The following is a 24030-nucleotide window of genomic DNA, read 5'->3' as shown; positions in this document are numbered from 1 at the left end:
TAACACTAAAACCGACTCTATGACGGGGCACTTTGTGGTAGTTAAACTGTATCCAGTCTTGGAACCTTATTGGGACAGCATAACTAATACTGGGGACAGGAAGCTTTTTTTCCAGTTAAGATCAGGTGCTCTTCCATTGAGATCACTGACAGGTAGGTGGAGGAGTTCCTCCACCTCATATTGTCCAGTTTGTGGTACATCAAATGAAAATATAGGCCACTTCTTATTCTCTTGTAAAGCTTATGCCACCCCGAGAAAAGTCTGGTTAGTCCCGGTTTGTAAAAATTTAGGGACATCCAGGGGTGTTGAGGCCTTACGAATCATTTGTACTTCCACCCATATGCCTGTAGCTCTAGCAACAGCCAAGTACCTGGGGTGGGCATGGTCTATTAGACGGAGGGCTCTTCTCTAGAGTACACCAGTTGGGGTATCCAATGTGGCATCTGTGCAGTTATGTACCAAAGTTTTACATTGCTTCTTTGCTCTGATGAATTGTTTATGTCTGCACAATTTTTCTTAAAATTACTGTATTCAATGATGAAACAATTTTAACGATGTATTTTAAATGTATGTCTGTGCTTTTATGAGTCTAATCCTCGAATAAAGCTTTTGTACGCTGTACGATACCTTATTTTAAGGAAAGATTTGGGACTGATTATAAGGCAGCCCATGGGAAGGTTATTGCTTTGGAAGATGATGAGCTAATTTTGCAGGTGGGCTCTTTCCTGAAAGCGGCTGTCCGTACTCGTAAGTCTATGTGCCCCCGTGAATTTCGCTTAATTCACCTTTCTTTTTAATTATTAAATGTACATTTTTAGTATATTAACATTCTGATGAAATTGTTCTTATTATATTTTCTTTTATGCACACTGTACTACTGGGGGATCAGTTTTTAAATTGGAATTTTTTTTAATGTCTCCCCTGCTGCCAGTTAATTTTTACTGTATATGTTGTTGCCCATTTGTATTTTTATGGATATATATTTGTATTTGAATAAAGATATTGAATTGGCATATTATCTGGCTCAAAATACATACAAAGACACACACAAACACTCACCACGCCCACGAAAATACACAACTATAGAGATACAGGCATGCATGCACTCCACAGATTACTCCAGAACCATCCATACATACATAAAACGCATACTTTACCACGTAAGTATGAACAAGTACACAAAGACTGGTATATACTCGCTGCCAGATAATGCCACACACGTACATACATACACTAATGTACACTATTTAAGTATGTAAGTATTACGTTCGAGTGAACATAGTATTTTTAATTGTGTTTATTAAGACACCCTTGGCTGATTTCAGCCCCAGTGCCCAACAGCAGTGACTCTGGTTACCCTGTGTGTATCACGACCCAGTCTGAGGGCGTCTTATCAGCTTCTGTGTGTCGAAAACTTTAAAAAGGTACACACAAAGACATGGGCAAATACAGACAAACAGCACTGACTGCAGCCACTCACCCTCATGGTTCTACATTGTTGCTCGTCCTTAACTTTAGACTCCAGAATATATTCCTCCTCTTTCTTCAGAAAAGGCAGCCACTCTTGAAGTTTTGCCTGCAGGGGTGAGAGTGCACGAAATGAGTGTAGATTGGTAGAGTATGGTCTAACTAACTAAACAAACTCATTAAAGTACCAAACATACCTGTCCAGACTGTAAGTACCAGCCCCACATATCAAGGCTGTACTCACCAGCCACACATATACAGACTGTATACATCAGTTGTAAATATCTGTAAGTACCAGCCCTAAGTATGACAGTCAAGGACACAGACCAGGGGTGTCATCTATTTGGACCTTTTCTGATCTGGAAGGACTAGGCCAGAATTCCTGTGCCGGGTAAACTAGCTTCAACACTGGCACTTACCCCTACTCAATAAAGACATTAGTCTTTAACCCTTAATAACAAAGATGTGGCGCTACTTTAAACAATAAACAATGTCCTACTGACATTTTCAAAGCACTAAGTGAATGTATCTATCACCATAGGCTCGGCGGGAGTTCAGCCTAAAATAAACTGGGAAACACTCACTTTGTTATATGACGAAGGGGATTAGCAGCATCAGACTTGGAGCTGTCCTGTGCACAGGCACAGCACACACCACTGGATACACCCACCGCCATATTTGCCCACTTAGCAATTCAGTGAGACACAGCACATCAATCCCCTCGAGTGCCCTGACTGGGAGGGCACCTCAATGAGGCCAGAATGAGTTGAACTCTGCCAAGAGCGCGCGACAGGCCTAAGAGGGCCTCGGAAGACGCTCAGCCCCCCGGAACAGTCCCAGACCCAGACCCACCACCCGCTTTACTCACTCACAGCCACCAGGCAGACCCTCAACAGAATAAGAGTGTGGGGGAAACTAAGATATGAGATGTATCCCACGCTGGTGCTTTTATAGACTAGGACACCATCGGTGGACGGACAAAACCTACTCTTGCTGATAAATTCACCTACATACGCGTGCACGCTATTTGTAAAGCAACTACTCATCTTTCCGCAGGAACCATGATCGTGTAAAACACTCTTGTTTCTCTTAATGCACAATCCAAAGCTCACTCGACCAGCAACTTATACACTACACAGGATTGTCCCAACCGCTAAATCTAAATGGGAAACAGCCCTAGACCACACATTTACGGAGTAATAATGGCTTTGTTGCTGCAAACAAATGGGCATATTAGCTTCATACGGCGGACTAAGACTCCTTCTCTTCAAAGTTTCGCATGAAGCCTACAGCACCACACCTAAACAAGCCAAACATGGTGCAGCAGCTAAAACCAACTGTGTGCACTGCTCTGCACCGAATGCAAATTCCCTCCATTTTACCTGGCACGGTTCCTAAATTGCAGCATACTGGGTGCAGATCTTTGAGCGTGTATCTGCAACGACAAACATACAAGTATCCCCAACCCCTGAAATGGCCCTTTCAGGACACACCCGCTGATGATTACCTGCAACAATCAGATTTGGCCCACTAGCACAGCTGCTGGCGAAAGCCAGTGCACCTCCCCAGGACCTGTGAAACAGCTACATGAGCTATGTCATTGGCTGGAGCAATGTGGGAGGCTGATGGAGCCAAGCCCCTAGAGCCCCAAGATCACACGGTTCATCAACTCAGGTGTCTGATGTCCTGCTGCCTAGGGCAGGATCTGGTTTGAGTGTGAACTGGTCAAGCACTATAATTGAGACAAACTGGACCTATGACAAGAGCGCGTCATCTACCTGGAAAGGGGGGGGGGCGGGAGGGGGGACAACAACAAGTTGCAATCCGGAATGCGTCAGAGACGGGCGACTATTGGGGGCTGATACAGCAACTTATACATTGTCTGGTATGTTGGTGTATTGTTGGAAACTTTGGTATAAATACAAAAGTTTAATAAATAACTAATCCAACAAGTTTTAATAAGTGTAATAACCATGCATACTACCCATACCAACAATAAACAGAGAATATTTTGGGAATGTAAGCATGAAAATGCCTTGAGGGGTTTGTTCTGCATTTCTTTCACTTATTTGCTAACTTAACCTTGGCCCATTTGCACACAGAAATCGCTCCTAGTCTCTTAACCGATTTTTAACTAATTTTAAATCATTTTTACTCACTGTTGGAAGTCTGTAGTATTGCATTGTATGAATTTGATGAATTTGCTGTTAACTTGCTCTGAGGGGCTGCCACTTCCTGGTTTCCCGGTCGACACCTAGAGACGCCATTTTGGTCAGTACGCTCTCTAGCTGTCAGAGGGACATCCCCATAAATATGCGCGCTGAGCGGACGCGCCGCTGACGCACCTAAGACAAGACCGTCTGTGCCCGTCAGCCTCCCAGATGCAGCCAGTGCCCGCCACGCTGCCCGTTTCCTTCCCCATCCTGAGACATTATGGACCTACAGCTGCAATGAACTGCTTCTGCTCAGTCTGTAACCCTGTTTTCTTTTTAACAGATGGGAGGTCTCTGCTCACCCCTCCAGTATATGCCCTACGGACTGGGCTTAGGCCTTGATGGTCTCTCCCAGCCAGATTCCAATCTGAGCCTCAGTAAGAAGGAACCCTGGATTCACGCAGCTATGATTAATACCCGATCAATTAGGAGATCTTATCAGGATATCTATGATCTTCTCTCCGATAAGCCGGTGGATCTTTTCTTTATTACTGAAACCTGGCTGAATGAGTCTTCTAATCCTATAGTTGCAATGGCCATACCGAGGGGGAAATAAGATCTCTCGTCTGGACCGCAAAACGGGCAGAGGGGGAGGTGTTCCGGTCATCTATAGGGATAACTGGACCTTCCTTCGTGGCGAGGAGCTGTTGTTGGCAGAGTGCGAAGCTCTAGACTTCAGCATTGGCATCCCCCCTCACTCCATGTTGGGGGGCACTTATAGGCCCCCGGGGTAGGCAGGGGCCTTCAATCAATCAATACACTTGTAAAGCACGCTACATACCTGTGAGGGTCTCAAGGCGTTGGGGGGCGCTGTTACCGATAGAAGAGCCAGGTCTTGAGGAGTCGACTGAAGGCCAGTAGGTCTTGGGTCTGCCCTAGGTTGGTGGGGAGGGTGTTCCAGGTCTTGGTAGCGAGGCGGGAGAAGGATCTGCCACCGGCGGTCATTCTTCGGATGCGGGGGACTAGGGCGAGTGCGAGGCCGGTGGAGCGGAGCTGGCGGGTGTGTAGAAGGTGAGTCGTCTGTAGAGGTATGCTGGGCCGGTGTTGTGGAGAGCCTTGTGTGCGTGGGTTAGGAGCTAGAAGGGTATCCTCTTTTTGATGGGGAGCCAGTGCAGGTCTCTCGTGGGATGAGATGTGGCTGCGGCGGGGGATGCAGAGGATCAGACGTGCCGAGGCGTTCTGGATGCGTTGCAGTCGTCTCAGGAGTTTGGCCGAAGTTTCTGCGTAGAGGGCGTTTCTGTAGTCCAACCTGCTGGTGACGAGGGCCTGGGTGTCTGTTCTTGTTTCAATGGGGATCCACTTTAAGATCCTGCGGAGCATTCGGAGGGTATTGAAGCAGGATGAAGAGACGGCGTTGACCTGCTTGGTCATGGAGAGGGTGGAGTCGAGGATGACCCCTAGGTTGCGAGCGTGGTCGGTGGGTGTCGGGGCTGTTCCTAGTGTTATCGGCCACCAAAAGTCATCCCAAGCTGAGGGGGTGGAGCCGAGGAGGAGGACCTCCGTCTTGTCCAACTTCATCTTCAGTCGGCTGTTTCTCATCCACACAGCGACGCCCTTCATTCCTTCGTGGAGGTTGGTTTTGGCAGTGTGAGGGTCTTTGGTGAGGGAGATCATCAGCTGGGTGTCGTCAGGGTAGGAGAGGATGTTGAGGTCATGCTGTCGGGCGAAGCGGGAGAGGGGTGCCATGTAGATGTTGAATAGTGTCGGGCTGAGGTACCCCGCAGATGATCTCGGTGGCTTCTGAGCGTAAGAGGGGGGGTGGTGGATGCTCCGAGTTCTGCCGGAGAGGAAGGATGTGGTCCAGTCTTGGGCCTTCTCTTGGATCCCAGAGTCGTGCAGGCGTGTTCGTAGTGTGCGGTGGCAGACTGTGTCGAAGGTGGCTGACAGGCCCAGGAGGATGAGGGCCGCTGTTTCTCTGTTGTCAAGCAGGGTCCCGATGTCATCGGTGGCGGCAATGAGGGTGGTTTCGGTGCTGTGGTTGCTGCGGAACCCGGACTGGGACCGGTCCAGGATGCTGTTTTCCTCGAGGTAGCGGGTCAGTTTGTTGACGATTTTCTCTGTGACCTTTGCCGGGAACAGGGAGATGAGTCCCAAGTTCTTGAGGTCCTTGGGGTCCACCTTGGGTTTCTTGAGTAAGGCGTTGATCTCGGCGTGCTTCCAGCTTTCCGGGATGGTTGCCGTCTCGAAGGAGATGTTGATTACTTTCCAGAGAAGGGGTGCAATGGCTGTGCAGGCTTTGTTGAAGATGTGGTGAGGGCATGGGTCAAACGGAGATCCGGAGTGGGTGGTGTTTATGATCTCACTGGTGTCCTCGCCGTTTATGCTGGTCCAGGAGAGTAGGCGGCTGTTACAGGTGGTGGTCGTGGGGGCGGTGGTTGCCGGGGTGGTCGTGGCGTTGAAGTCGTTGTGAATGTCTGTGATCTTGCGGTGGAACAAGGTGGCCAGCGAGTCGCACAGATCTTGAGAGGGCGGGATGTCGTTGGGGTTGGAGAGTTCCTTCACAATGTTTAAGAGCTCTTTGCTGTTGTATGCGTTGTTATCTAGGTGGTCTTTGAACGAGGCCCTCTTGGCGGCTCTGATGAGTTGATGATGTCTGTGGGTGGCGTTCTTGTGGACTGCGTAGCTGTCCGGTGTTCGTTCGCGGAACCAGTTCTTCTCCAGTTCTCGGCATGTCCGTTTGGAGGTCTAGAGGTCTTCGGTACACCAGGTGGCTTTCTTGCTGGTGTAGCTGTTGGAGGGTGTCTTGAGTCGGGTGCCTGTGTTGGCGCAGTTGTCGATCCATTGTCTGAGGTTGCAGGCGGTGTTGTCGGGGGTCGGTGGAGTCGGCGGGTGGGCTCTGGGCGAGGGTGGTGGTAAGCTGGTCTTCAGTGACTTTGCTCCAGCAGCGTAGAGGCATCTGTTGGGTGCGGTGGTGGACTTCCTAAAGGTGAAGTGGATGCAGTGGTGGTCGGTCCAGTGGGGTTTGGTGGTGTGGTTGAAGGAGACGTGGGGGCTCACAGTGAAGATGGGGGTCGAGCGTGTGGCCGGCGTCGTGGGTGGGTGTGGTCACGAGCTGTCTGAGTCCGAGGTTGGGGAGGTTGTCGATCAGGGTGGCGGAGTTGGTGGTGTGGTTGTTCTCGAGGTGGAAGTTCAGGTCCCCGTGGAGGATGTAGTCCGTGGCGGCGAGGGCGTGTGTGCTGATGAAGTCGGCGATGGAGTCCCTGAACTGTGGTCAGGGTCCGGGGGGTCTGTAGATAAGGGTTCCTCTGAGGGTGGTGTTGGGGTCAGTGTGGATCTGGAAGTGCAGGTGTTCGGCGGTGCTGAGGGTGTCGTCGGTGTCGGTCGCCTGTGGACAATGGCGATTCCTCCTCCTATGCCGTTGGTGCGGTCCTTGCGGGTGATCTTGTAGCCTTCCGGGATGGCTATGGTGATGTCGGGAGCTGAGGCTGGGTTCAGCCAGGTCTCTGTAAGGAAAGCGATGTCTGCGGAGGTTGAGTCGAGGAGGTCCCAGAGTTCAACTGCGTGTTCTGGAGGAGGCGATTGTCCCCCGTGCACTACGATATTTCAACCTTCTCCTGCTTGGGGATCTTAACATTCAGCTGGTGCCGGGTACACTAGGGATTTTTTTGATCTATTGAACCTTGCCCAGCTCACTCAAAGGGTTAAGCTATCTACTCATCAAGGTGGTCATATTCTGGACCCCATTTGCTCCAACTTTCCCATCTCTGTTGAAGATCCTTTGTCGGTGCCTTGATCGACCATTTCCTGTCCTACTTCTCTTTGTTGTCGGATGGCAATATTTTACCTAGTTGGCCAGTTGCTAAAATTGACCCCCTAATTTTTAGCCATGTTCTGGAAGAGTCAAGACCTGCTCGCTCTAATGACCTAGAGGGAGCGCTTGCCAGCTTCACCAGGTGTATCATGCAAGCAGTGCTTCTCCTTTCCCCCCTTGCACCCTTTATAGGCGTTCAAGGGACTCTCTCTCAAAACCTTGGTTTACACCGGAACTTAAAGGACTGAAGCAGCAATGTAAACAATTAGAGCGCTGTTGGCGGAAGGACTTCTGTCCTTTGGTGAAGCGGATGCCTAATAAAGCCCAGAAAGGTTATTACACCACTATCGTCCGTGTCAAAAATCTTTACTTTACGGCTCGTATTGATCTTGCCAGAAATAACTACAAGGAGATTTTTTCCATTGTCCAGAGCTTTCTGGCCCCAAAAGCTGAATCGGCTACAATGCTTTCCTCAGACGCTTGGTGTGAAAAGCTCTCTAGTACCTTTAAGGATAAGATTAGTACTATTCAGGCATCGCTCACCATATGCAATCAGGCATCTGTAAGGATTCCACCTTTGATGGATCCGCCTGTTCCATCTCCTCCTTTGGCGGCCTTTGCCTCTATCAATCTGGATGACTCACTCAGTGTCCTCAAGGCACGGAGGTCAGGCTCTCCTTCCGATCCTTGTGCTGCCCGACTTCTGGCTTCGGTCGTTGAGACAATTAACCCAGAAATTAACAGGCTCAATCTGTCCCTTCAAGAAGCCCTTGTCCCAGCAATGTGGAAACAGGCTAAGATCCTACCCCCTTTAAAAAAAAGCTGTTGTTCGACCCATTGATCCCGGCGAGCTACCGTACCATCTCCCTCTTACCTAGCATGGCAAAAGTCAGCGAAAAAGTTGTCAATAAACAACTTACTGACTTTATCGAATGCTCGGGATTACTTCACCCAGCCCAATCTGGATTTAGAACCTCCTATAGCATCGAATTAGCCATTGTGGAAATCTCGGAAGCCATTCAGGAGTGTCTGGATTGTGACGGAAGGGCAGCTTTGATCTTGCTGGACCTTTCAAAAGCATTCAATACCGTTCCCCACTCCCTGTTGCTGGCTCAACTTACGGACATAGGAATAACGGGCACTGCCTGGTGCTGGCGGAAATCATTTTTAGAGGGTCGCTCACAGCAGATTATGGCCCCCCCCCCCGTTCACTTCATCCCAGAGGGTGGCCACCGGGGTGCCTCAGGGATCCTCTCTCTGAGTCCCCTTCTTTTTAACATTTATGGGACTACTCAAATTCAGCTTGCCGAGGACCTTGGCGCCAAAATCACTGCTTATGCCGACATGCAGGTCCTGTTTACTTGGAAAACAGCGGAGTGCTCCACTTCATCTGCTAAAAACGGTCTGTCAGCTGTTTTCCATTGGCTCTCCTCTGCACACTCAACTGCAATGAGGACAACTCAGAAATCCTCCTCTACTGCAGCTTCCCGCCTCAGTTTAAGGAAGCACTTTGGCCGGTTGGCTATCCTATGCCGGCCTCAACAGGGCAACCCGCCAAGAATCTTGGTGTCGGGTTTGAAGAGAATTCGTCTTTCTCTACCCAGATTAAGAGACTTGCTGGGTGCTGTTTTGGGTTCCTTAAATCCCTCAGGAAATTTCTTCTGCTTCTCCCTAGTGATGCAAAGGAAACAGTTACTCGTGCTTTGATATTTTCACATATCAATTATGCCAATGCCCTGCATGTTGGCCAACCAGACTACTTGCTTAATAGACTAAGGAAGCGCGTTATGTCCTACACGCCAGCTAGAAAGCTTTGTTCAGCCTCCCAGCTTCTAGCACACATTCCTCGCTTTCGTTTGCAGAGGATGGGTGGCAGCTCTCTTGCTTTTAGGGCTGCGCCTGCATGGAATCTGCTCCCATTTACTCTGCGCAGCATCCAGGACCCCAATCTTATAAAAAAAAGATTGAAAACATTCCTTTTCATTTAATTTTTCTCTTGCACTCTTCAAGGTTCGCGCCGGGACAATCCTTGGAGTATCCTTGCGCGTTATAAGCTTGAATAACATAACATACATTGCCAACGAATAGGTCAGTTCATTCTGTGTTTTTATCATAACCTCATAATCGACTGATGCTAATCAATGCACGCGCTTCAGACATCACCGATGTCTTCATCCAACTCAACCTAATGTCACTCTCCATCACTGAAACCTGGTTCACGCCCTTGTCCAAAGACCACACACTAGATAGAAGCATTCTATCAGCATCTGCTCATATCTGCTGCTAGACTCCTACAGACCTCGACTGGACCAACCACCTTGCCAACCCCTTCACCATCAAATATTCTACACCTCAGCATCAAGCACAACTGAAAATAACCTCCATGTCATCAAAGACAACCATCTGAAAGAATTCAAGAAGTTTCCAGAACACTTCAGCCCACCACAGATGTCATCTAATGTACAAAAAGCCAAACCGCACAAAGACTGAATTCTTCCTGTACGCCAACAGCTGAAAACAATCCCATTGCAGGGTTGGCTTTCCAAATTAAACCTATCAGGCTTTAACCCTACCCTCGACACAAAGCTCTCATTCAAGGAACACTTTGAAAAGACCAAGGAAGCTGGACTTCAACTCACGCTTGAAGAACAGGAAGCTTTTTTTCATGATAAATGACTTCCAAACAACCATTTAAGTCCTCTCCGTTGGAGGCAGAGGCAAGGCCTTGTTCTTGTTGAACGGTCCCCCTAGTATCACCCAATCGCCAATCAAAGGTAGCATACACGAAGCGGCACAGCTCATCAAGGTCTGAAAGAAATTTGATCAAATCATCTCCACATTAAAAGACTCACACTGGCTCCTCCTCCTAGTCCAGATTCATTCTTGAGACCAACTGCATCAGTTGTAAAGCGAACAACAAGAGGACGCCAGCTTGCCTGTCAAACAAACTAACCAAATATAGAGAACAATGTCAGACCAGGAAGACAGATCACCAGACTGGAGACAAAGCACATATGAATAAAAAAACTCAGGAGGCCAGCCTACTCTCTTCATGGTCCCATAATCTGGCCCTGCATCCCTATAGATATAACATCTGCTCAAACTCTCCAAATTTTTTCTGAATTGCAAAAGACACAGATCAAGGATTACTACCCCTGACTTGACAGCCTACCCATGACCTTCCACCAACAATTGTATCTTCCCTGGGGCCATGCTCACAGTTTAGTGGTCTGTATCCAGATTGTACGTACTCTTCATATATATTAAGAGTGTAAGTCCAAATAACAGATATCCAGATTGAAAATTATGGCCACACATATCCATATTATGCTTGAATAGGTTACATTAAATACCCCCACCCTCTTGACTCATTAACCATGCGAGTACTTTGTCCTATACAGGTGCCAGCCACATGCAGGGTCTGTGACAGAGAAGAGACAACCAAAGATCAAGAGCAGGCACCAGCCATGATCACGGTCTGTGACAAAGAACTGCCACATGAAGAGTGCAGACCCCAACCCCAATCAGGGTCTGTGACAGAGCAAATATCCAACGATCAAGAGCAGGCACCAGCCATAATCACGGGCTACGAAGGGGAAGCAGCATAGGAAGAGAGCAGACCCCAACCCCAACCAGGGTATGTGACAGAAAACAGACACAGGAAGAGCGCAGACCCCAAACCCAATCAGGGTCTGTGACAGAGAACAGACAACCAAAGATCAAGAGCAGGCACCAGCCATGATCACAGTCTGTGACATAGAACAGTCATAGGAAGAGTGCAGACTCCAACCATAGTCTGTGACAGAACACAGGAAGAGTGCAGATCTCCAATCAGGGTGTGTGACAGAGAGCAAACAACCAAAAATCAAAGGCTGGCACCAGCCATGATCACAGCCTGTGACATAGAACAGCCACAGGAACAGTGCAGACAACAACCAGGGTCAGTGACAGAGATCAAGCAGCCAAAGATCAAGAGAGGGTATGCCCAGACGTGGGTCCCTTGCTCACTGTGCCACTGGATTCAAGCTAGCCTGGCTGATGAAACCGGTCCCAGGATGCTGGTTTCTGGTCCAGGGAGGACCTGGCCTGGCAGTTCGGTCTGGACTGTTCCAATGGGGCACATGGTCAAGGCTGACTTGCATATGGCTGGGTCCAAACTGGGGTGGCATAGTGGGCAAAAGAACGATAGATTTATCCCAGATCTTTTGACTGGGGGAGAATGTTTGCATTGTCAGCATTCCGCCAATCATTTGTTTGCTGTAACACTTTTCGCTCTAAGTGGGATGGGTATGCCCAGATATGGGTCCCTTGCTCACTGTGCCACAGGATTCAAGCTAGCCTGCCTGAAGAAGGGCGACATGCCCTGAAACTGGTCCTAGAATGCTTGTTTACGGTCCAGGGAGGACCTGGCCTGGCAGTTCGGTCTGGACTGTTCCCATGGGGTACAGGGTCAAGACTGATTTGCATATGGCTGGGTCCAAACTGGGGTGGCATAGTGGGCAAAAGAACGATGGATTTAACCCAGATCTTTTGACTGGGGGAGAATGTTTGCATTGTCCGCTTTCCGTCCACCATTTGTTTGCTGTAACAAAGATCATGATCAGGCACCAGCCATGATCAATGACAGGAAACAAGCCCAGGAATATAGAAGGCATCAAACCCAGCACGGTCTATGTCACAGACACTTCGACAGAGCAGGTACAAGCATCATGCAGGATCTGTGACAGAGAGCAGACAAGGAGTGAGAAAAGGAGCTAGATTTATACCATGTCTGCCACAGACAACAGACAGCAACATTGAGAAAGCGGGACCCAGATCTATACAGGGCCAGCAACAGAGAGACACAGCGTGAGAGCCGGAGCCAGATCTATACAGGGTCTGCCACAGAGAACAGAGAGATACAGCAAGAGAGAGCCGGAGTCAGGTCTGTACAGGGTCTGCCACAGAGAACAGAAAGCAAGAGAACAGGACCTAACCCACAAATGGCCAGATAATGGGAAGAAAGGTGTTTTTATGGTTCAGGGGAAGGTAGGAGTAAAGGAGGCAATGGTGAGGGGCTGTTATAGGTAAAAGAGAAAATGGTTGAGGAGCTGGTAGAGGAAAAGGGAGATTGGCTGCCCCAGCAAAGTTGGGCACAGGGTCCAGCCACAAGCCAGGCTATGTAGCCTACCGGTGCTCTGCACGGAGGAAGATGTGGGGGATGGCCGAGTGTCGTGCGCAGTGGTCAGGCCATGTCCCCAACCTCACGTGGCGGAATACAGTGCACGAGAAGGGGTTGGTTGAATGTGGGGTTTGGGAACTGGTCTTGGCCAGTGACCCGGCCATCAGCCATACCCTGAGTTATACATGGCTGAAGCAGCCAGCCCTCGGCCAAGCATAGGAACAAACTGGTGCAGATCTGCAATAAGGAACAGAGACAAATCAAGAGAGCAGGTATTGACTTCAAGCAGGGTCTATGGCATGGTCGCAGCAGTCAGATAGAAACAAGGAAGAGTCTGGCGCAGAAACCATGTGACAAACTTAACATTTTACTATTCTGGCAGGACTGGAATATCTTCTTGTGCAAGTCTCCTCACAAGCACTATGTATCGATTGTATCCAAGCAGAGTTTAAGACTAGGTTCAGGGATTGAGGTCCACCCAGAGTGGTACTACTTTTAACATGACCTGCCCATGGCACCACTAACGGTTTGAGATGGTTCATTGTAGTAGTGGGGTGGTTGTTACCCGAGACCCAGAGAGCAAAGAGAATCACACTACCTTCTGAATCTGTGTAGGTCATATCTGGGCTCCATCATTCCACCGTTTGTAGGTGCTGCCCATATATTTTTGACAGAGATTTGTAAGCATGGCCTTACAGAGGTATTAGGCTCAGGTACAGTCAGGCCCAGGTCAAATTCTTTGTTGTAGTTAGTGCTTAAAACATGCGAGGTGAGGCTCCCGTGTGTAGTGATGGTGCCTCAGTGTGTCTATAATCCCTTGTTTTGTAGTGTATTTCAGAGTCTTCGTTGGATTCAGTGCTTGGGAATATGCGAGGTTAGGCTCTTGTGTGTGATGATGGTGCCCCGCTATGTCTGGATACCCTCGTTTTGTAGTGTTTCAGATTCTTTGTTGTAGGTAGTACTGGGGAACATGCAAGGTTAGGCTCTCATGTGTGGTGATGGTGCCCCGGTATGTCTGGATCCCCTTGTTTTGTAGTATTTCAGATTCTTTGTTGTAGCCAGTGTTTGGGAACATGCGACAACTACACTGAAGCCTTCTCCCGTAAACTGGATAAAGGCTGAACCCCTGTGCATATCTAGCGCTCCCCTTTTAACTCAAAGGAGCTCTGCATACCACTGAAGAGAAAGGCAAAGGCCAGAGATGCGAATCTTGGCTGTCTCACTTCTACAGTTAAGCGCTAGATCCCAGGACAGAAAAATATTTGATATTTGATATTTATGGATATTTATAGAGCGCAGACATTCGCTCCAAGGGAGCATCTTGGCGCTAGGCTGACGTGCAGGGGGTGATTGCGTAGAAGATGAAACGTGATGAAGAAACTGAGACTAGATGGCTGCCAATACAGAGGTGTCTGGTTGTTTGTACACCCATGTCTTTAGGAGTTTTCTAAAAAGGCCCTCCTTATCAGTTAGTCTAAGATTGATTGGAAGGTTGTTCCATGCCCTTGCTGCCAGTACGGTGAAGGTTTTCACACCCCGGGTTTTGTACTTAAATCTTGGAATAATGATAAGATTTGTACCGGAGGATCTCAGGCATCGCGAGGGGTTGTAACGTGTAAAACGCTTTGCAAAATAATGGGGTCCTGTATTTTTCAGGGTTTTAAAGACAGTGAGGAGAAGTTTAAAAAGAATCCTTTTGTGTAGAGTTAGCCAGTGGAGGGTATTCAGCGCCGCTGAAGCTGATGACCTTCTGGGAAGTCCCAGCACCAGTCTGGCAGCTGCATGTTGTATGCTTTGCAGTTTTTTTAGGATGGACTTTTTCACTCCTGCCATTAATCCGTTGCAGTAGTCAAAGCGGGAGAGTATTACAGCTACCGTGACTGATTTTCGAGCTGCAATGGGGAGGAGAGCAAAGAATTTTTTTAGGGATTTTATAAGTGCGAAACAACGTCCAGCAGTGATCCTGACGTGGACATCGAAAGAAAGAGATGAATCGAATTGCACGCCCAGGTTCCGTGCTGAAGGCACTGCGCTGGGGGGGGGGGGCCTCAGATCCTACGGGCCACCACTCTATCGGGCAGAAAGATAGGTCTCTGCTCAGCGGAATGATTTTGGTCTTGGCACTGTTACATTTTAAGTGGTTTTTGTTAAGCCACTGGAAAACATCCGAGAGACAATTTTGGAAACGCAACTCTGCGCCCGCACACTTTTTGTCAATCGTGACGACAAGTTGTGTGTCGTCGGCGTATGACGTGACAAGGATCCCATGAGATTCTATCACAGCGAGAAGGGGAGCCATATAGATGTTGAAGAAGAGAGGACTTAATATGGACCCCTGGGGAACACCTGATGTTATTGGTTTCTCGCGGGATAGAAAGGGACCCAAGGACACAGTTTGGGACCTGTTAGATAGGAAGGATTTAACCCATGCCAAAGCTGTGTCTGTCACGCCGATCTCTCGCTGTCTATTGATCAAGATGGCATGTGAGATAGTGTTGAATGCTGCTGTTAGGTCAAGCAGGATGAGGACGGCCTGATTGCCCTCATCCTGCAGGAACTTGATGGAGTCAGCTAGTTCGATCAAAGCTGTTTCGGTCGAATGACCGGAACGAAATCCCGACTGTTGAGGATGCAGAATGTTACGTGCTTCTACAAAAGTTTTTAACTCTTCGTGTACTAACTGTTCCGTGATCTTACCCAGGACAGGTAGTAGCGAGATGGGGCGCATGTTGGTGAGATCAGTAGGGGATTTGTTTTGCTTCTTCATCAGAGGCTTCACAATGGCCTTCTTCCAGTCATTGGGCACTATCCCAGATTCAAGAGATTCATTAATGATGGTGTTAATAAGGGGATTAACAGTATCAATCAAGTAGTGAAGGATACTGGGAGGGCAGGAGTCGGTGGGGGCTCCTGATTTGCATGCCAAAATTGCCTTATGTGTTTGTTGGAGGGAAACGGGTTTGAAACTAGAAAGCGGAAGATAATTATCTGTTACCTCATTAGGGGTGGTCGGAGGAGAAGGGAAGTCTTTCGGGATATTAGCAATCTTATCTACAAAAAAGTCTGCGATTTGATTGCACAGGCTTACAGATGGTGGAATTTCAGGTGCAAGAGATTTGGGATGGGTGAAAGACAACTATAGTAAAAATAGTTTTTTGTTTTTGCTGGGCATCATTTATAGCTTTAGTGAAAAATTCCTTTTTTTGCCACTTTTATGTTGGAAAGATATGTTTTCCTTTGTTGAACATTAAGTGCTCTTGCAGCCTCATCATATGTTTTTCTCCATTTTCTTTCTAGCCTTCGACAGAGAAGATGACTATCAGATAGGGCCTGGGAGAACCAGGGTGCGTTAAGTTTACTTTTGTGTTTCGTACGTTGGCTTTTGGGTTCGGAGTTAGCCAAAACAGTTTGATCCATCCAAGCATGGAAATTATAGGAGTCAATTATCACATCTCCGGTTGGTTTTGGGGATTTAGGTAAGGGTTGAGGGTACTGCGTGATGCGTTGCATAACTTGCCTCCAGTTAACTGTGAAGGAGGGGTGTGAGCGTTTCTTGCCGAGTACAGCAGGGACTTGGATTTCAATGTCGAAAGGGATGAAAAAGTGATCAGTCCAGATTTGGGGTAACGGAGGGACGTAGTCAAAGTTGTAAGGTTGGAACAAATGCCATCGAGGGTATGTCCCGCAAGATGGGTTGCAGCAGTGACACGTTGGGATAGTCCAAAAATATTTAATGAATGTTGAAAGGAAGTGGCGTAGGGGTCAACACTGGACTCTAAATGCAAGTTCATGTCTCCTAATAAGGTGAAGTTGGAGTACTGTAATGTAAGTGCTCCCAGGACCTCATCTAGAGAGTCAAGGAAGGAAGAAGCGTTGCCAGGGGGACGATATATAAGACCCCCCGAAAAGGAGGTAGAGGCATTAATTTTAATTGAAAAACCCATGCCCTCACTGTCTTTGAGGTGGTCTAGATCAAATATATTGCAGGGGAGGGTTTTTTTGATGGCAAGTGCTACCCCACCACCGCGCCCAATTGGTCTGTCGCGCCTAAAAACAGTTAAATCAGAAGGAAGGGCAGTGGCTAGGTCAGGATTAGATGAGTCAGTAAGCCAGGTTTCGGTAATGAAAAGAGCACCTAGATCGTAGTCTGATATTAGATCATAGATGTCTTGGCTATGACAGGCTAAAGATCTAGCGTTAATTAGACCTCCCTTAAAATCAATGGGGGTTGTCTTTAAGGGGGGTAACGAATCGAACACTTCAGTGGTTAATATAGGGGGTTCCCATTTACAGTGTAAGCAAAAAAAGGGACTGGATAGGGGGAGCATGGGGGGGCAATCAGTGTGATGGTTGACTGTTTTATAACGTAGAGCAGATAGAGTTTTGCTATCGTACCTGATTGTGTGGGATAGTTGGGCAGCATGCCCTGCGCCCGGCGCGGTCCGGTCGCAGACGGGCGCAGACGGGCTTGGCTTAGGCGCGGCTTAGGCGCGGCTTCGGCGCGCATCCGGCGCGCCCGCTGCACCGTCTGGCCGTCTTACACATCTTATGGAAAGAGAAAAGGGCGGGAGGACGGCGCGACTAGAACGCTGTCCCCGCCTGACTCAAGATGGCGCCCACCGCCGCCGAATATCGGCAAAAGCGGCTGTGCCGAGTGAGGGCGGTCGAAAACTAATAAGAATGTAAGAGTGTCAGAGTACCTCGATTATAAATTCCCCTTAGCTCTTTCAAAGCCCCCCAAACATAAGCATATCAATGTGGTGAAAAGGTAAACAGTTTTTAAAAAGCGCTCCAAGTGCAGAACAGATAAAATTAGTGACACGTTTAAAACACCACGTTATGAGGTGCACACAGCTCGCAGCCCCAGTTACCCTCACCGGGGAGAGCTTCTGTAGGGCTCTCCTCTGTCCTGCTGCTAAAGGACCCATGAGCTGGACTTCCCGTCACGAGAAGACTTTCTTCACAGAGCTCAAGTCAAGTGTACAGCAACTGGAGGTAAGAGGGCCAGAGACTACGAGCTTCAGGAGCCTGTATTCACTACCATGCCCAACGTTCATTCCTCCTGTGAACAAGTCCACAGGAGTCAGCGTAACTCATGTAGAAAATGCTACAGGAGAACTTCACTCTGCCCAGTAAAGAAGATGTGTATCTGTAGCACATGTACCCTGTACTTCCCTTTGTATCTGAGGCACTGTGCAATGTTGGAGAGTCATATGCACCCAAGCCCATTTGAGCTTGTGTGCTACACCCTCCATTACTACACGTCTGCTGCTATCACCAAGGACCATGTGAACCTGGGTACTACACTCTGCATCACAGCACCTCTTCTGCTGTGTACCATAACCATATGAATGTGTGCTCCACACCCTTTGTTGCAGCACCACTTTTGCCATGTCCGATGGCCATGTGAACCTGTGTGCTATACCCTGCATTGCTACAGGTCTTCTGATGTGTCCAATTTATTTATTTATTTGTTTGTTTGTTTGTATAGCGCTAGAATCGACCCCCGGAGGGGTATCTCTGCGCTTAAGCGGACTATGAGGAGAGGCAGTGGTTCCTGGCTAATTTAACAGACACAGTACAAGAAGGTTTTAAGCAGTTTCCTGAATATCAAGTATTCTGACACTGTCTAAGAGAGACGAGGAGCTCATTCCAAAGGCGCGGTCCAAGATAGGAAAGAGCTTTCCCTCCTAATCTAGCCCTTCTTATGCAAGGTACTTCCAGAATATGTTTACCACTAGAACGGAGAGATCGCAAGGGTGCATAAGGTAGAATTTTCTCCGAAAGATAGGAAGGACCCAGGTTCTGGAGTGCCTTATGGATAATGCAACAGGTTTTAAACTTAATCTGTTGGCGAATGGGAAGACAATGGAGCCTTACAAGAAGGGGATGGGAAGGAGTCCTCGGTGGAGCACTCAGGACCAGCCGTGCAGCTGAATTTTGGACTACCTGTAGTCTGCTGAGTAGGGAGTCATTGGCCGAGATCAGCCGACCATTACAATAGTCCAGGCAGCTTAGTACAAAGGCCTGAACCAGAGTTTTGTGGGTAGAATCCGGAAGTAACGGGAAGACTCGTCGGAGTAGATCTATTACATGGAAGCAAGATCCGGATGTTTGGGTAACATGCTCCTTCAGGCTAAGAGCCCGATCTGAGCAGATGCCCAGATTTTTAACTACAAGCTTGGGAGGAGGTTAGGAGCCCAAATCAGATGGCCACCAGTCAGGCGTCCATAAGAGGGGGGCCTCTACAAAGAGCATTACCTCAGTTTTCTCCAGGTTGCATTGTAAGAAATGTTTTACCATCCATTGTGATATGGCCCTCATCCCATTGGAGAAGGCCAACTGGACTGCAGCCGTAAGATTGTTGAATGGGAATAGGAGCTGTGTATCGTCGGCATATGATATGGGAATAAACCCATATGTCCTTAGGAGATTGGCCAAGCAAGTTCAAGGCACAGCTATTTTGCGCCTTACTGGCGCCATCACAAGTGCCCGAGTACACCCCAATGTTCTCAGTACGGTCTTACAAAAATACCAGGAAGGGGATGACCCTGATTTTTTTTTGTTGTAAATTTCGAAAGGGTGGCATTCACAGCTGGCTGGCCCCCAGAGAGGTGGGGGCAATACATCGCTCCCCTATCATCCGGCGAACTACAAGCCACCTTTCAAGCTGCCAAACCCACAGGAACAACCCCTTATACCGAGGTCAAGCAGGCCATATTATAAATATTAGGGTACTACCTAGAGTATTATCTAGCCCGCTTTCAAAAAGAAAAATGGACAACCGGAGACCATCCGAGGGATATATATATATATATATATATATATATATATATATATATATATATACTAGCAACCCGTCCAGACGTTGTCCGGGGGCAATGAGGCTTCCAGGTAGCAGGAACTTCCTTACCTCACGTCATCCTACTGTGTGCTTGTCGGCTCATAGAAGGCACGAACGGAAGGCCAACTATTGGTTCCTCACTCTCTCTGATACCACGTTAGGAGTTACCAATCTTCAACGAGGCTGCATCCTCTACTCTGGCCTGCAGCAGACGGCGACTTGGAGTATTAATAAACGTGCACCACACATGACAAACTGCCCTCGAATATGTGTACTCAGTTATTTATGGTCTCTGCTGTCAGGACAACACATAATCTCGAGAGTAATTCGCGCCTGGGTCGCACAGCACAACTCTAAACGTCACTGCATTCAATCCCCAATGAGGCTGCATCCTCCACTCTGGCCTGCAGCAGACGGCGACTTGGAGTATTAATAAACGTGCACCACACACGGCAAACTGCCCTCGAATATGTGTACTCAGTTATTTATGGTCTCTGCTGTCGGGTTTGTGTAGCTCGGTCAAAATAGCCTTTTTACACGAGGGGCGTCGCTTACCTCGTGTCTTCCTCGGGGGCCGTCTCAGCCCCACGGCCCCACTGTCGCCGCTGCTCTCTTCCACGCTCCTCCCGCTGAACGCCGCGTTACTTTTCCTCCCCAAAAGTTTTTTTAGCCCCCCCCCCCCCCTCCGAAATTTGGCTCTAGTTGCGCCTCTGGATGGCAGCCTTTGAACCATCGACAGAAAGCAATATGCACAGCATAACTGTCCCAAACAATGAAAAATACCACAAAATGTAAATTATTACGCAGACGGAGCCCATGTTTTCACCTGGGGCACGTGAGTATTTAGGTCATTTCGTTAAAAGTTGTATTATGGGGGTTGTAGTTCCCGTTCCCGTTTCACCTTAGGACATGCAAAACCACAACTATAAGAAAGCCAGGAAACAAACAGAAATGGTAATCTACTCACACCTGCCATGATACAGTACTAACACAACCAACAGAGCGGCATTTACGGACGCACGAGGTCAGCGCTACTCCAGAGACAAACTATAACTTTCCACCTTGTAACAAAGGCAGCGGGACTGCTCTGCATTAGCACTTCCTCTGTTCGGAAGGTTGGAAAGTTGCTCTTTCTTGCAAACATGTTTTCAAGGGAGCAACAGAACATCATGCTCCGAGCCCTGACTGCAGCCCATGGGCTGTCATGGAAGACATAAATAATAACCCCAGTCCTGCCAAGTATCACGCAACAGGTGTGACACTCACGCATTTCAGTGCGGTGATCCGCATCACCGCACTAAAATGCATTGTCACGCATTTTGCCGCTGGCCAGCGCGCGCCACCAGCAGCACCTGTGCACCGGCTCTAGTGCTCAGAGAGACGTGCTGCCAACAGCTTGCTTGCTGGGCTTCTCAGCTCTGGAGAGCGCTATAAAGAAACAAATCTTCCCAACCTGTGCGTGCGCCTGGCTGGCGCCGCTTTCCTTTGACTCACACTGCTGCCAATTACCGACAGGGGTGGGGGGGGAGGCAGGTCCTGCCCTCTCAGTCCACGATGCTACTGGTTGTCAGTCATTATGGCCTACCAGGGCGCCCAGGTTTTTTAAATCCGGATGTGACCCCCAGTGCCCTCATGTCTGAGGAAGAGGAAGTGAGGCAGAACGACGGGGGATTCAATCTGAATCAGTCGAATCCTCCTCGCCGAGTGTAAGATCGACTGACCGACCGGACCCAGTGAAAAAGTGAATTAATTTCACTCACCGCCGACACAGGGGCATCGCTGATCATGGGTGGCGCAAGTTACTGCGGCCAAGCGGGGGACGAGTGAGTCAGCAGCCTGCAGTGTCTGGGGGGAGAAGAAGATGAAGACTGCAAGTGCGGCTGCAGAGTGCATCATGCAGCAGTGCAGTCACAGTGCTGCAGCGCTGTGCGGCAGGTCGCAGAGTCTCTGAACTCGTCTAGTAAGTGTTTTATACTACACGATGAGTAATCTGAAAAAAATGCTTTAACACACAATAGCATCTGCAGGGCTGATCTGTCTCATAATCCTTCCTGAGTCAGCGAGCCTCCTGGTTTATCTGCAGTCTGATCACCGTGATTTATCACAGTAAATGCAGGCGGGCCGCAGGGCTGCTCTGTCTGACTCACATCATTGATCTTAGGGCAGTAGTAAGGTATTATATTAAAGGCCGGGTCACTGCGTGACAGTTTTACCAGGCAGGGCTCTCTCTGCTCTGGGCACTGGGTGTAAAGTGTGTGCGGGCGTAAGTGATTATTTGTGGGTCAGGGTGTGGCTGCCCTTAAAGAACATTCTGCCCTGATTTACATGCGTTCCTCCAGGTTGGCCCCGGGGTGACTATAACCAGCCTGCCCCTCCTGTGGTTCGCATCTGTGGACCTAAAATTAAATAAAAGATCTGGGGGTGGAAATGGAGCTCATCAGATATCCAAGTGGACACTTGGAGGGCGGGGGAGGGGGTAGCGTGATTCCTCAGAGGCCCCCTCCCTGTCCCTTCTCATGTTCAGAGTTAGCATCCGCAGGCAGGGCTGCTCTGTCATCCTTCCTGAATCAGTGACAGTTTTACCAGGCAGGGCAGGGTTCTCTCTGCGTCCGCACTGGGGCCCGGTGCGGGGGAGGAGTGGGGGGGTGGGTGGGTAGGTTAGCGTCATTCCTCAGAGTCCCTGTCCGGAACAGAACTTACTTGCAGTGAAGGACTGGGTTATTTAGAACCCAGCGGTGCCAGGGCACAACACCTGAAACCTTCGTGGGTAACCTGCTCCGGCGTACGAATCACAGAGGCACGGGACACTTCCTTCGGCGTCAAAGATTCAAGGTTTATTTGCTGCAGGGAACACAGAAATCACAGGAAGTACAACGTGTGTAGTTCGGGGAGACTGCTTCAAATTGGTTCTGTGGATCGCTCCTTTTATACACAATTCTCCCATAGAGTTACATTGAACACAAAAGTTTATGACCCGGTTCCCACCATCATCCCCCAGAGGGGTCGCTTTGGTCACTTTGATACACATGAGATCCGGAACATAAGTGCGGAAACATTTGGCGGTTCCCAACTGTAAAAACCCATCTTCCCACCATTAGCGAATTCCAATCAGTGGTAAAACAGATCGAAATAAGAACAGGGACAGGTGCAGAGGAAGAGGGAAACAGTGGGGAGATCGGAAAGGGTGTAAAAGGGGAGGTATCGGGAAACACGAGATACAGGCATCAAAGGGACGTGCCTAATGAGATGCACGGCTGAGACAATAAGTCCGTGCGGCAAGATGAGCCTCGAGCGGCGCCATCTGCTTTACAGTAGCATCCCCCTCGTCATAAAGACACTTACAAAGAACATGTGTCTTCCGCAAATATCTTGGGAGTCCCAGGGTCGCGAAGCGGACAACGTCCGTTCGCTGGCTACTTGAGGGCAAGAGACAAAATGGATGCTGTATCTAAGATGGAACCCGTGGGTACAGATAGAAATACCCATGTAATAAACGAACGGTTTAAGTTAGCACAGCGAAACTGCGCACACCCACTAAACTCGTTATTTGCGGTTCATAGATACCAGACTCGATCATATTCGTGCGAGTCGAATGCACCACTTACAATTGTCACGGAACCTCAGACGCTCCTTTTGCCCTCATGTAGGCAAGCACTAGTCGGAATCATATTCGATATTCATCAGACCATCGAGATGTTGCTGTAGAATAGCTCTGTCCAACCGAGTCCCCTTGGTAACAGGTGGCTGTCTCATACACGTTGTAGCACAGAGGCCACATAAGGCAGGACCACACTGCACACAAAGGCAACATGTGAACAGGAACACCACAACGACTCCGATAATCATCAGAATTTTCCAACCCCAGGTCGACATCAGGCCCCAAAACCATCCAAGTAGCGTCCAATCCCCTACATCCACGTGTATGGATTCGGAGATTTTATGCAACCTCGAGATGGCTTGATAGACAGTCGGAGCGTTATCTGGAATGAAAATGCAGCAGCTCGAATGGATCACCTTACATACCCCACCTCGATCTGCTAAGATGACATCTAAAACCATACGGTTTTGTAACGTCATAAGTCTATCCGCCTGAAGTTCTGTGGTGATATTACCAAGGGCACTGGCAGTAATATTAGCTGTCGATTCTACCACTCGAGTCAACTGTCTCAGGTTCCTACTATTAACCATAGGTCCCCAAAACGGGAGGAAACCCTTGAAAAAGTCTCCTGCCTCTTGACCGGCAGTATCCTCTTCGCTAATTACGCCTCGCACAACTCTAGTCTTATGATAATCGGCATCTACAGTGAACGTTGGAGGCAACAGATTTGCAATGAAACATGAGCCCATGAAGTCAGCGGGCAACCATGCGTATGCACGATCATGGCAGATAAAGTATGTACCCTTGGCAGCCAGAAACACAGGGGACGAGACCATCGGCAGCATGTAATTTTCAGTGCAAGCACTCTCTCCAAGTCGAGCTTTTGATCTTCGGCCACGACCCATCAGACAAAAATTACCAGTGTGGGGTACGACCCATATTGGAGGCGAGCTTTTAAGCTGCTTTTCGCTGCTGAACGCACTATATTCACCTCTA

The 24030-nt window shown here is 48.7% G+C and overlaps 1 protein-coding gene across 1 annotated transcript in view; it reads right to left on the bottom strand.

Moving 5' to 3' along the window:
* Nucleotides 1-24030, bottom strand: part of LOC147710237 (E3 ubiquitin-protein ligase TRIM39-like) — a 192891-nt gene that overhangs the window by 149502 nt on the left and 19359 nt on the right. Inside the window, exon 2 of the mRNA XM_086920910.1 lies at nucleotides 1481-1576. Coding sequence (XP_086777036.1) covers nucleotides 1481-1576 — 96 coding nt within the window. The remainder of the gene's footprint in view (nucleotides 1-1480; nucleotides 1577-24030) is intronic.

Source organism: Lissotriton vulgaris, chromosome 5 (assembly GCF_964263255.1).
Source record: "Lissotriton vulgaris chromosome 5, aLisVul1.2, whole genome shotgun sequence".
In the NCBI taxonomy this organism is placed as follows: Eukaryota; Metazoa; Chordata; class Amphibia; order Caudata; family Salamandridae; genus Lissotriton; species Lissotriton vulgaris.
Note: the sequence above shows the minus strand (reverse complement) of the source record. Positions and strands in the feature narration are given on the sequence as shown.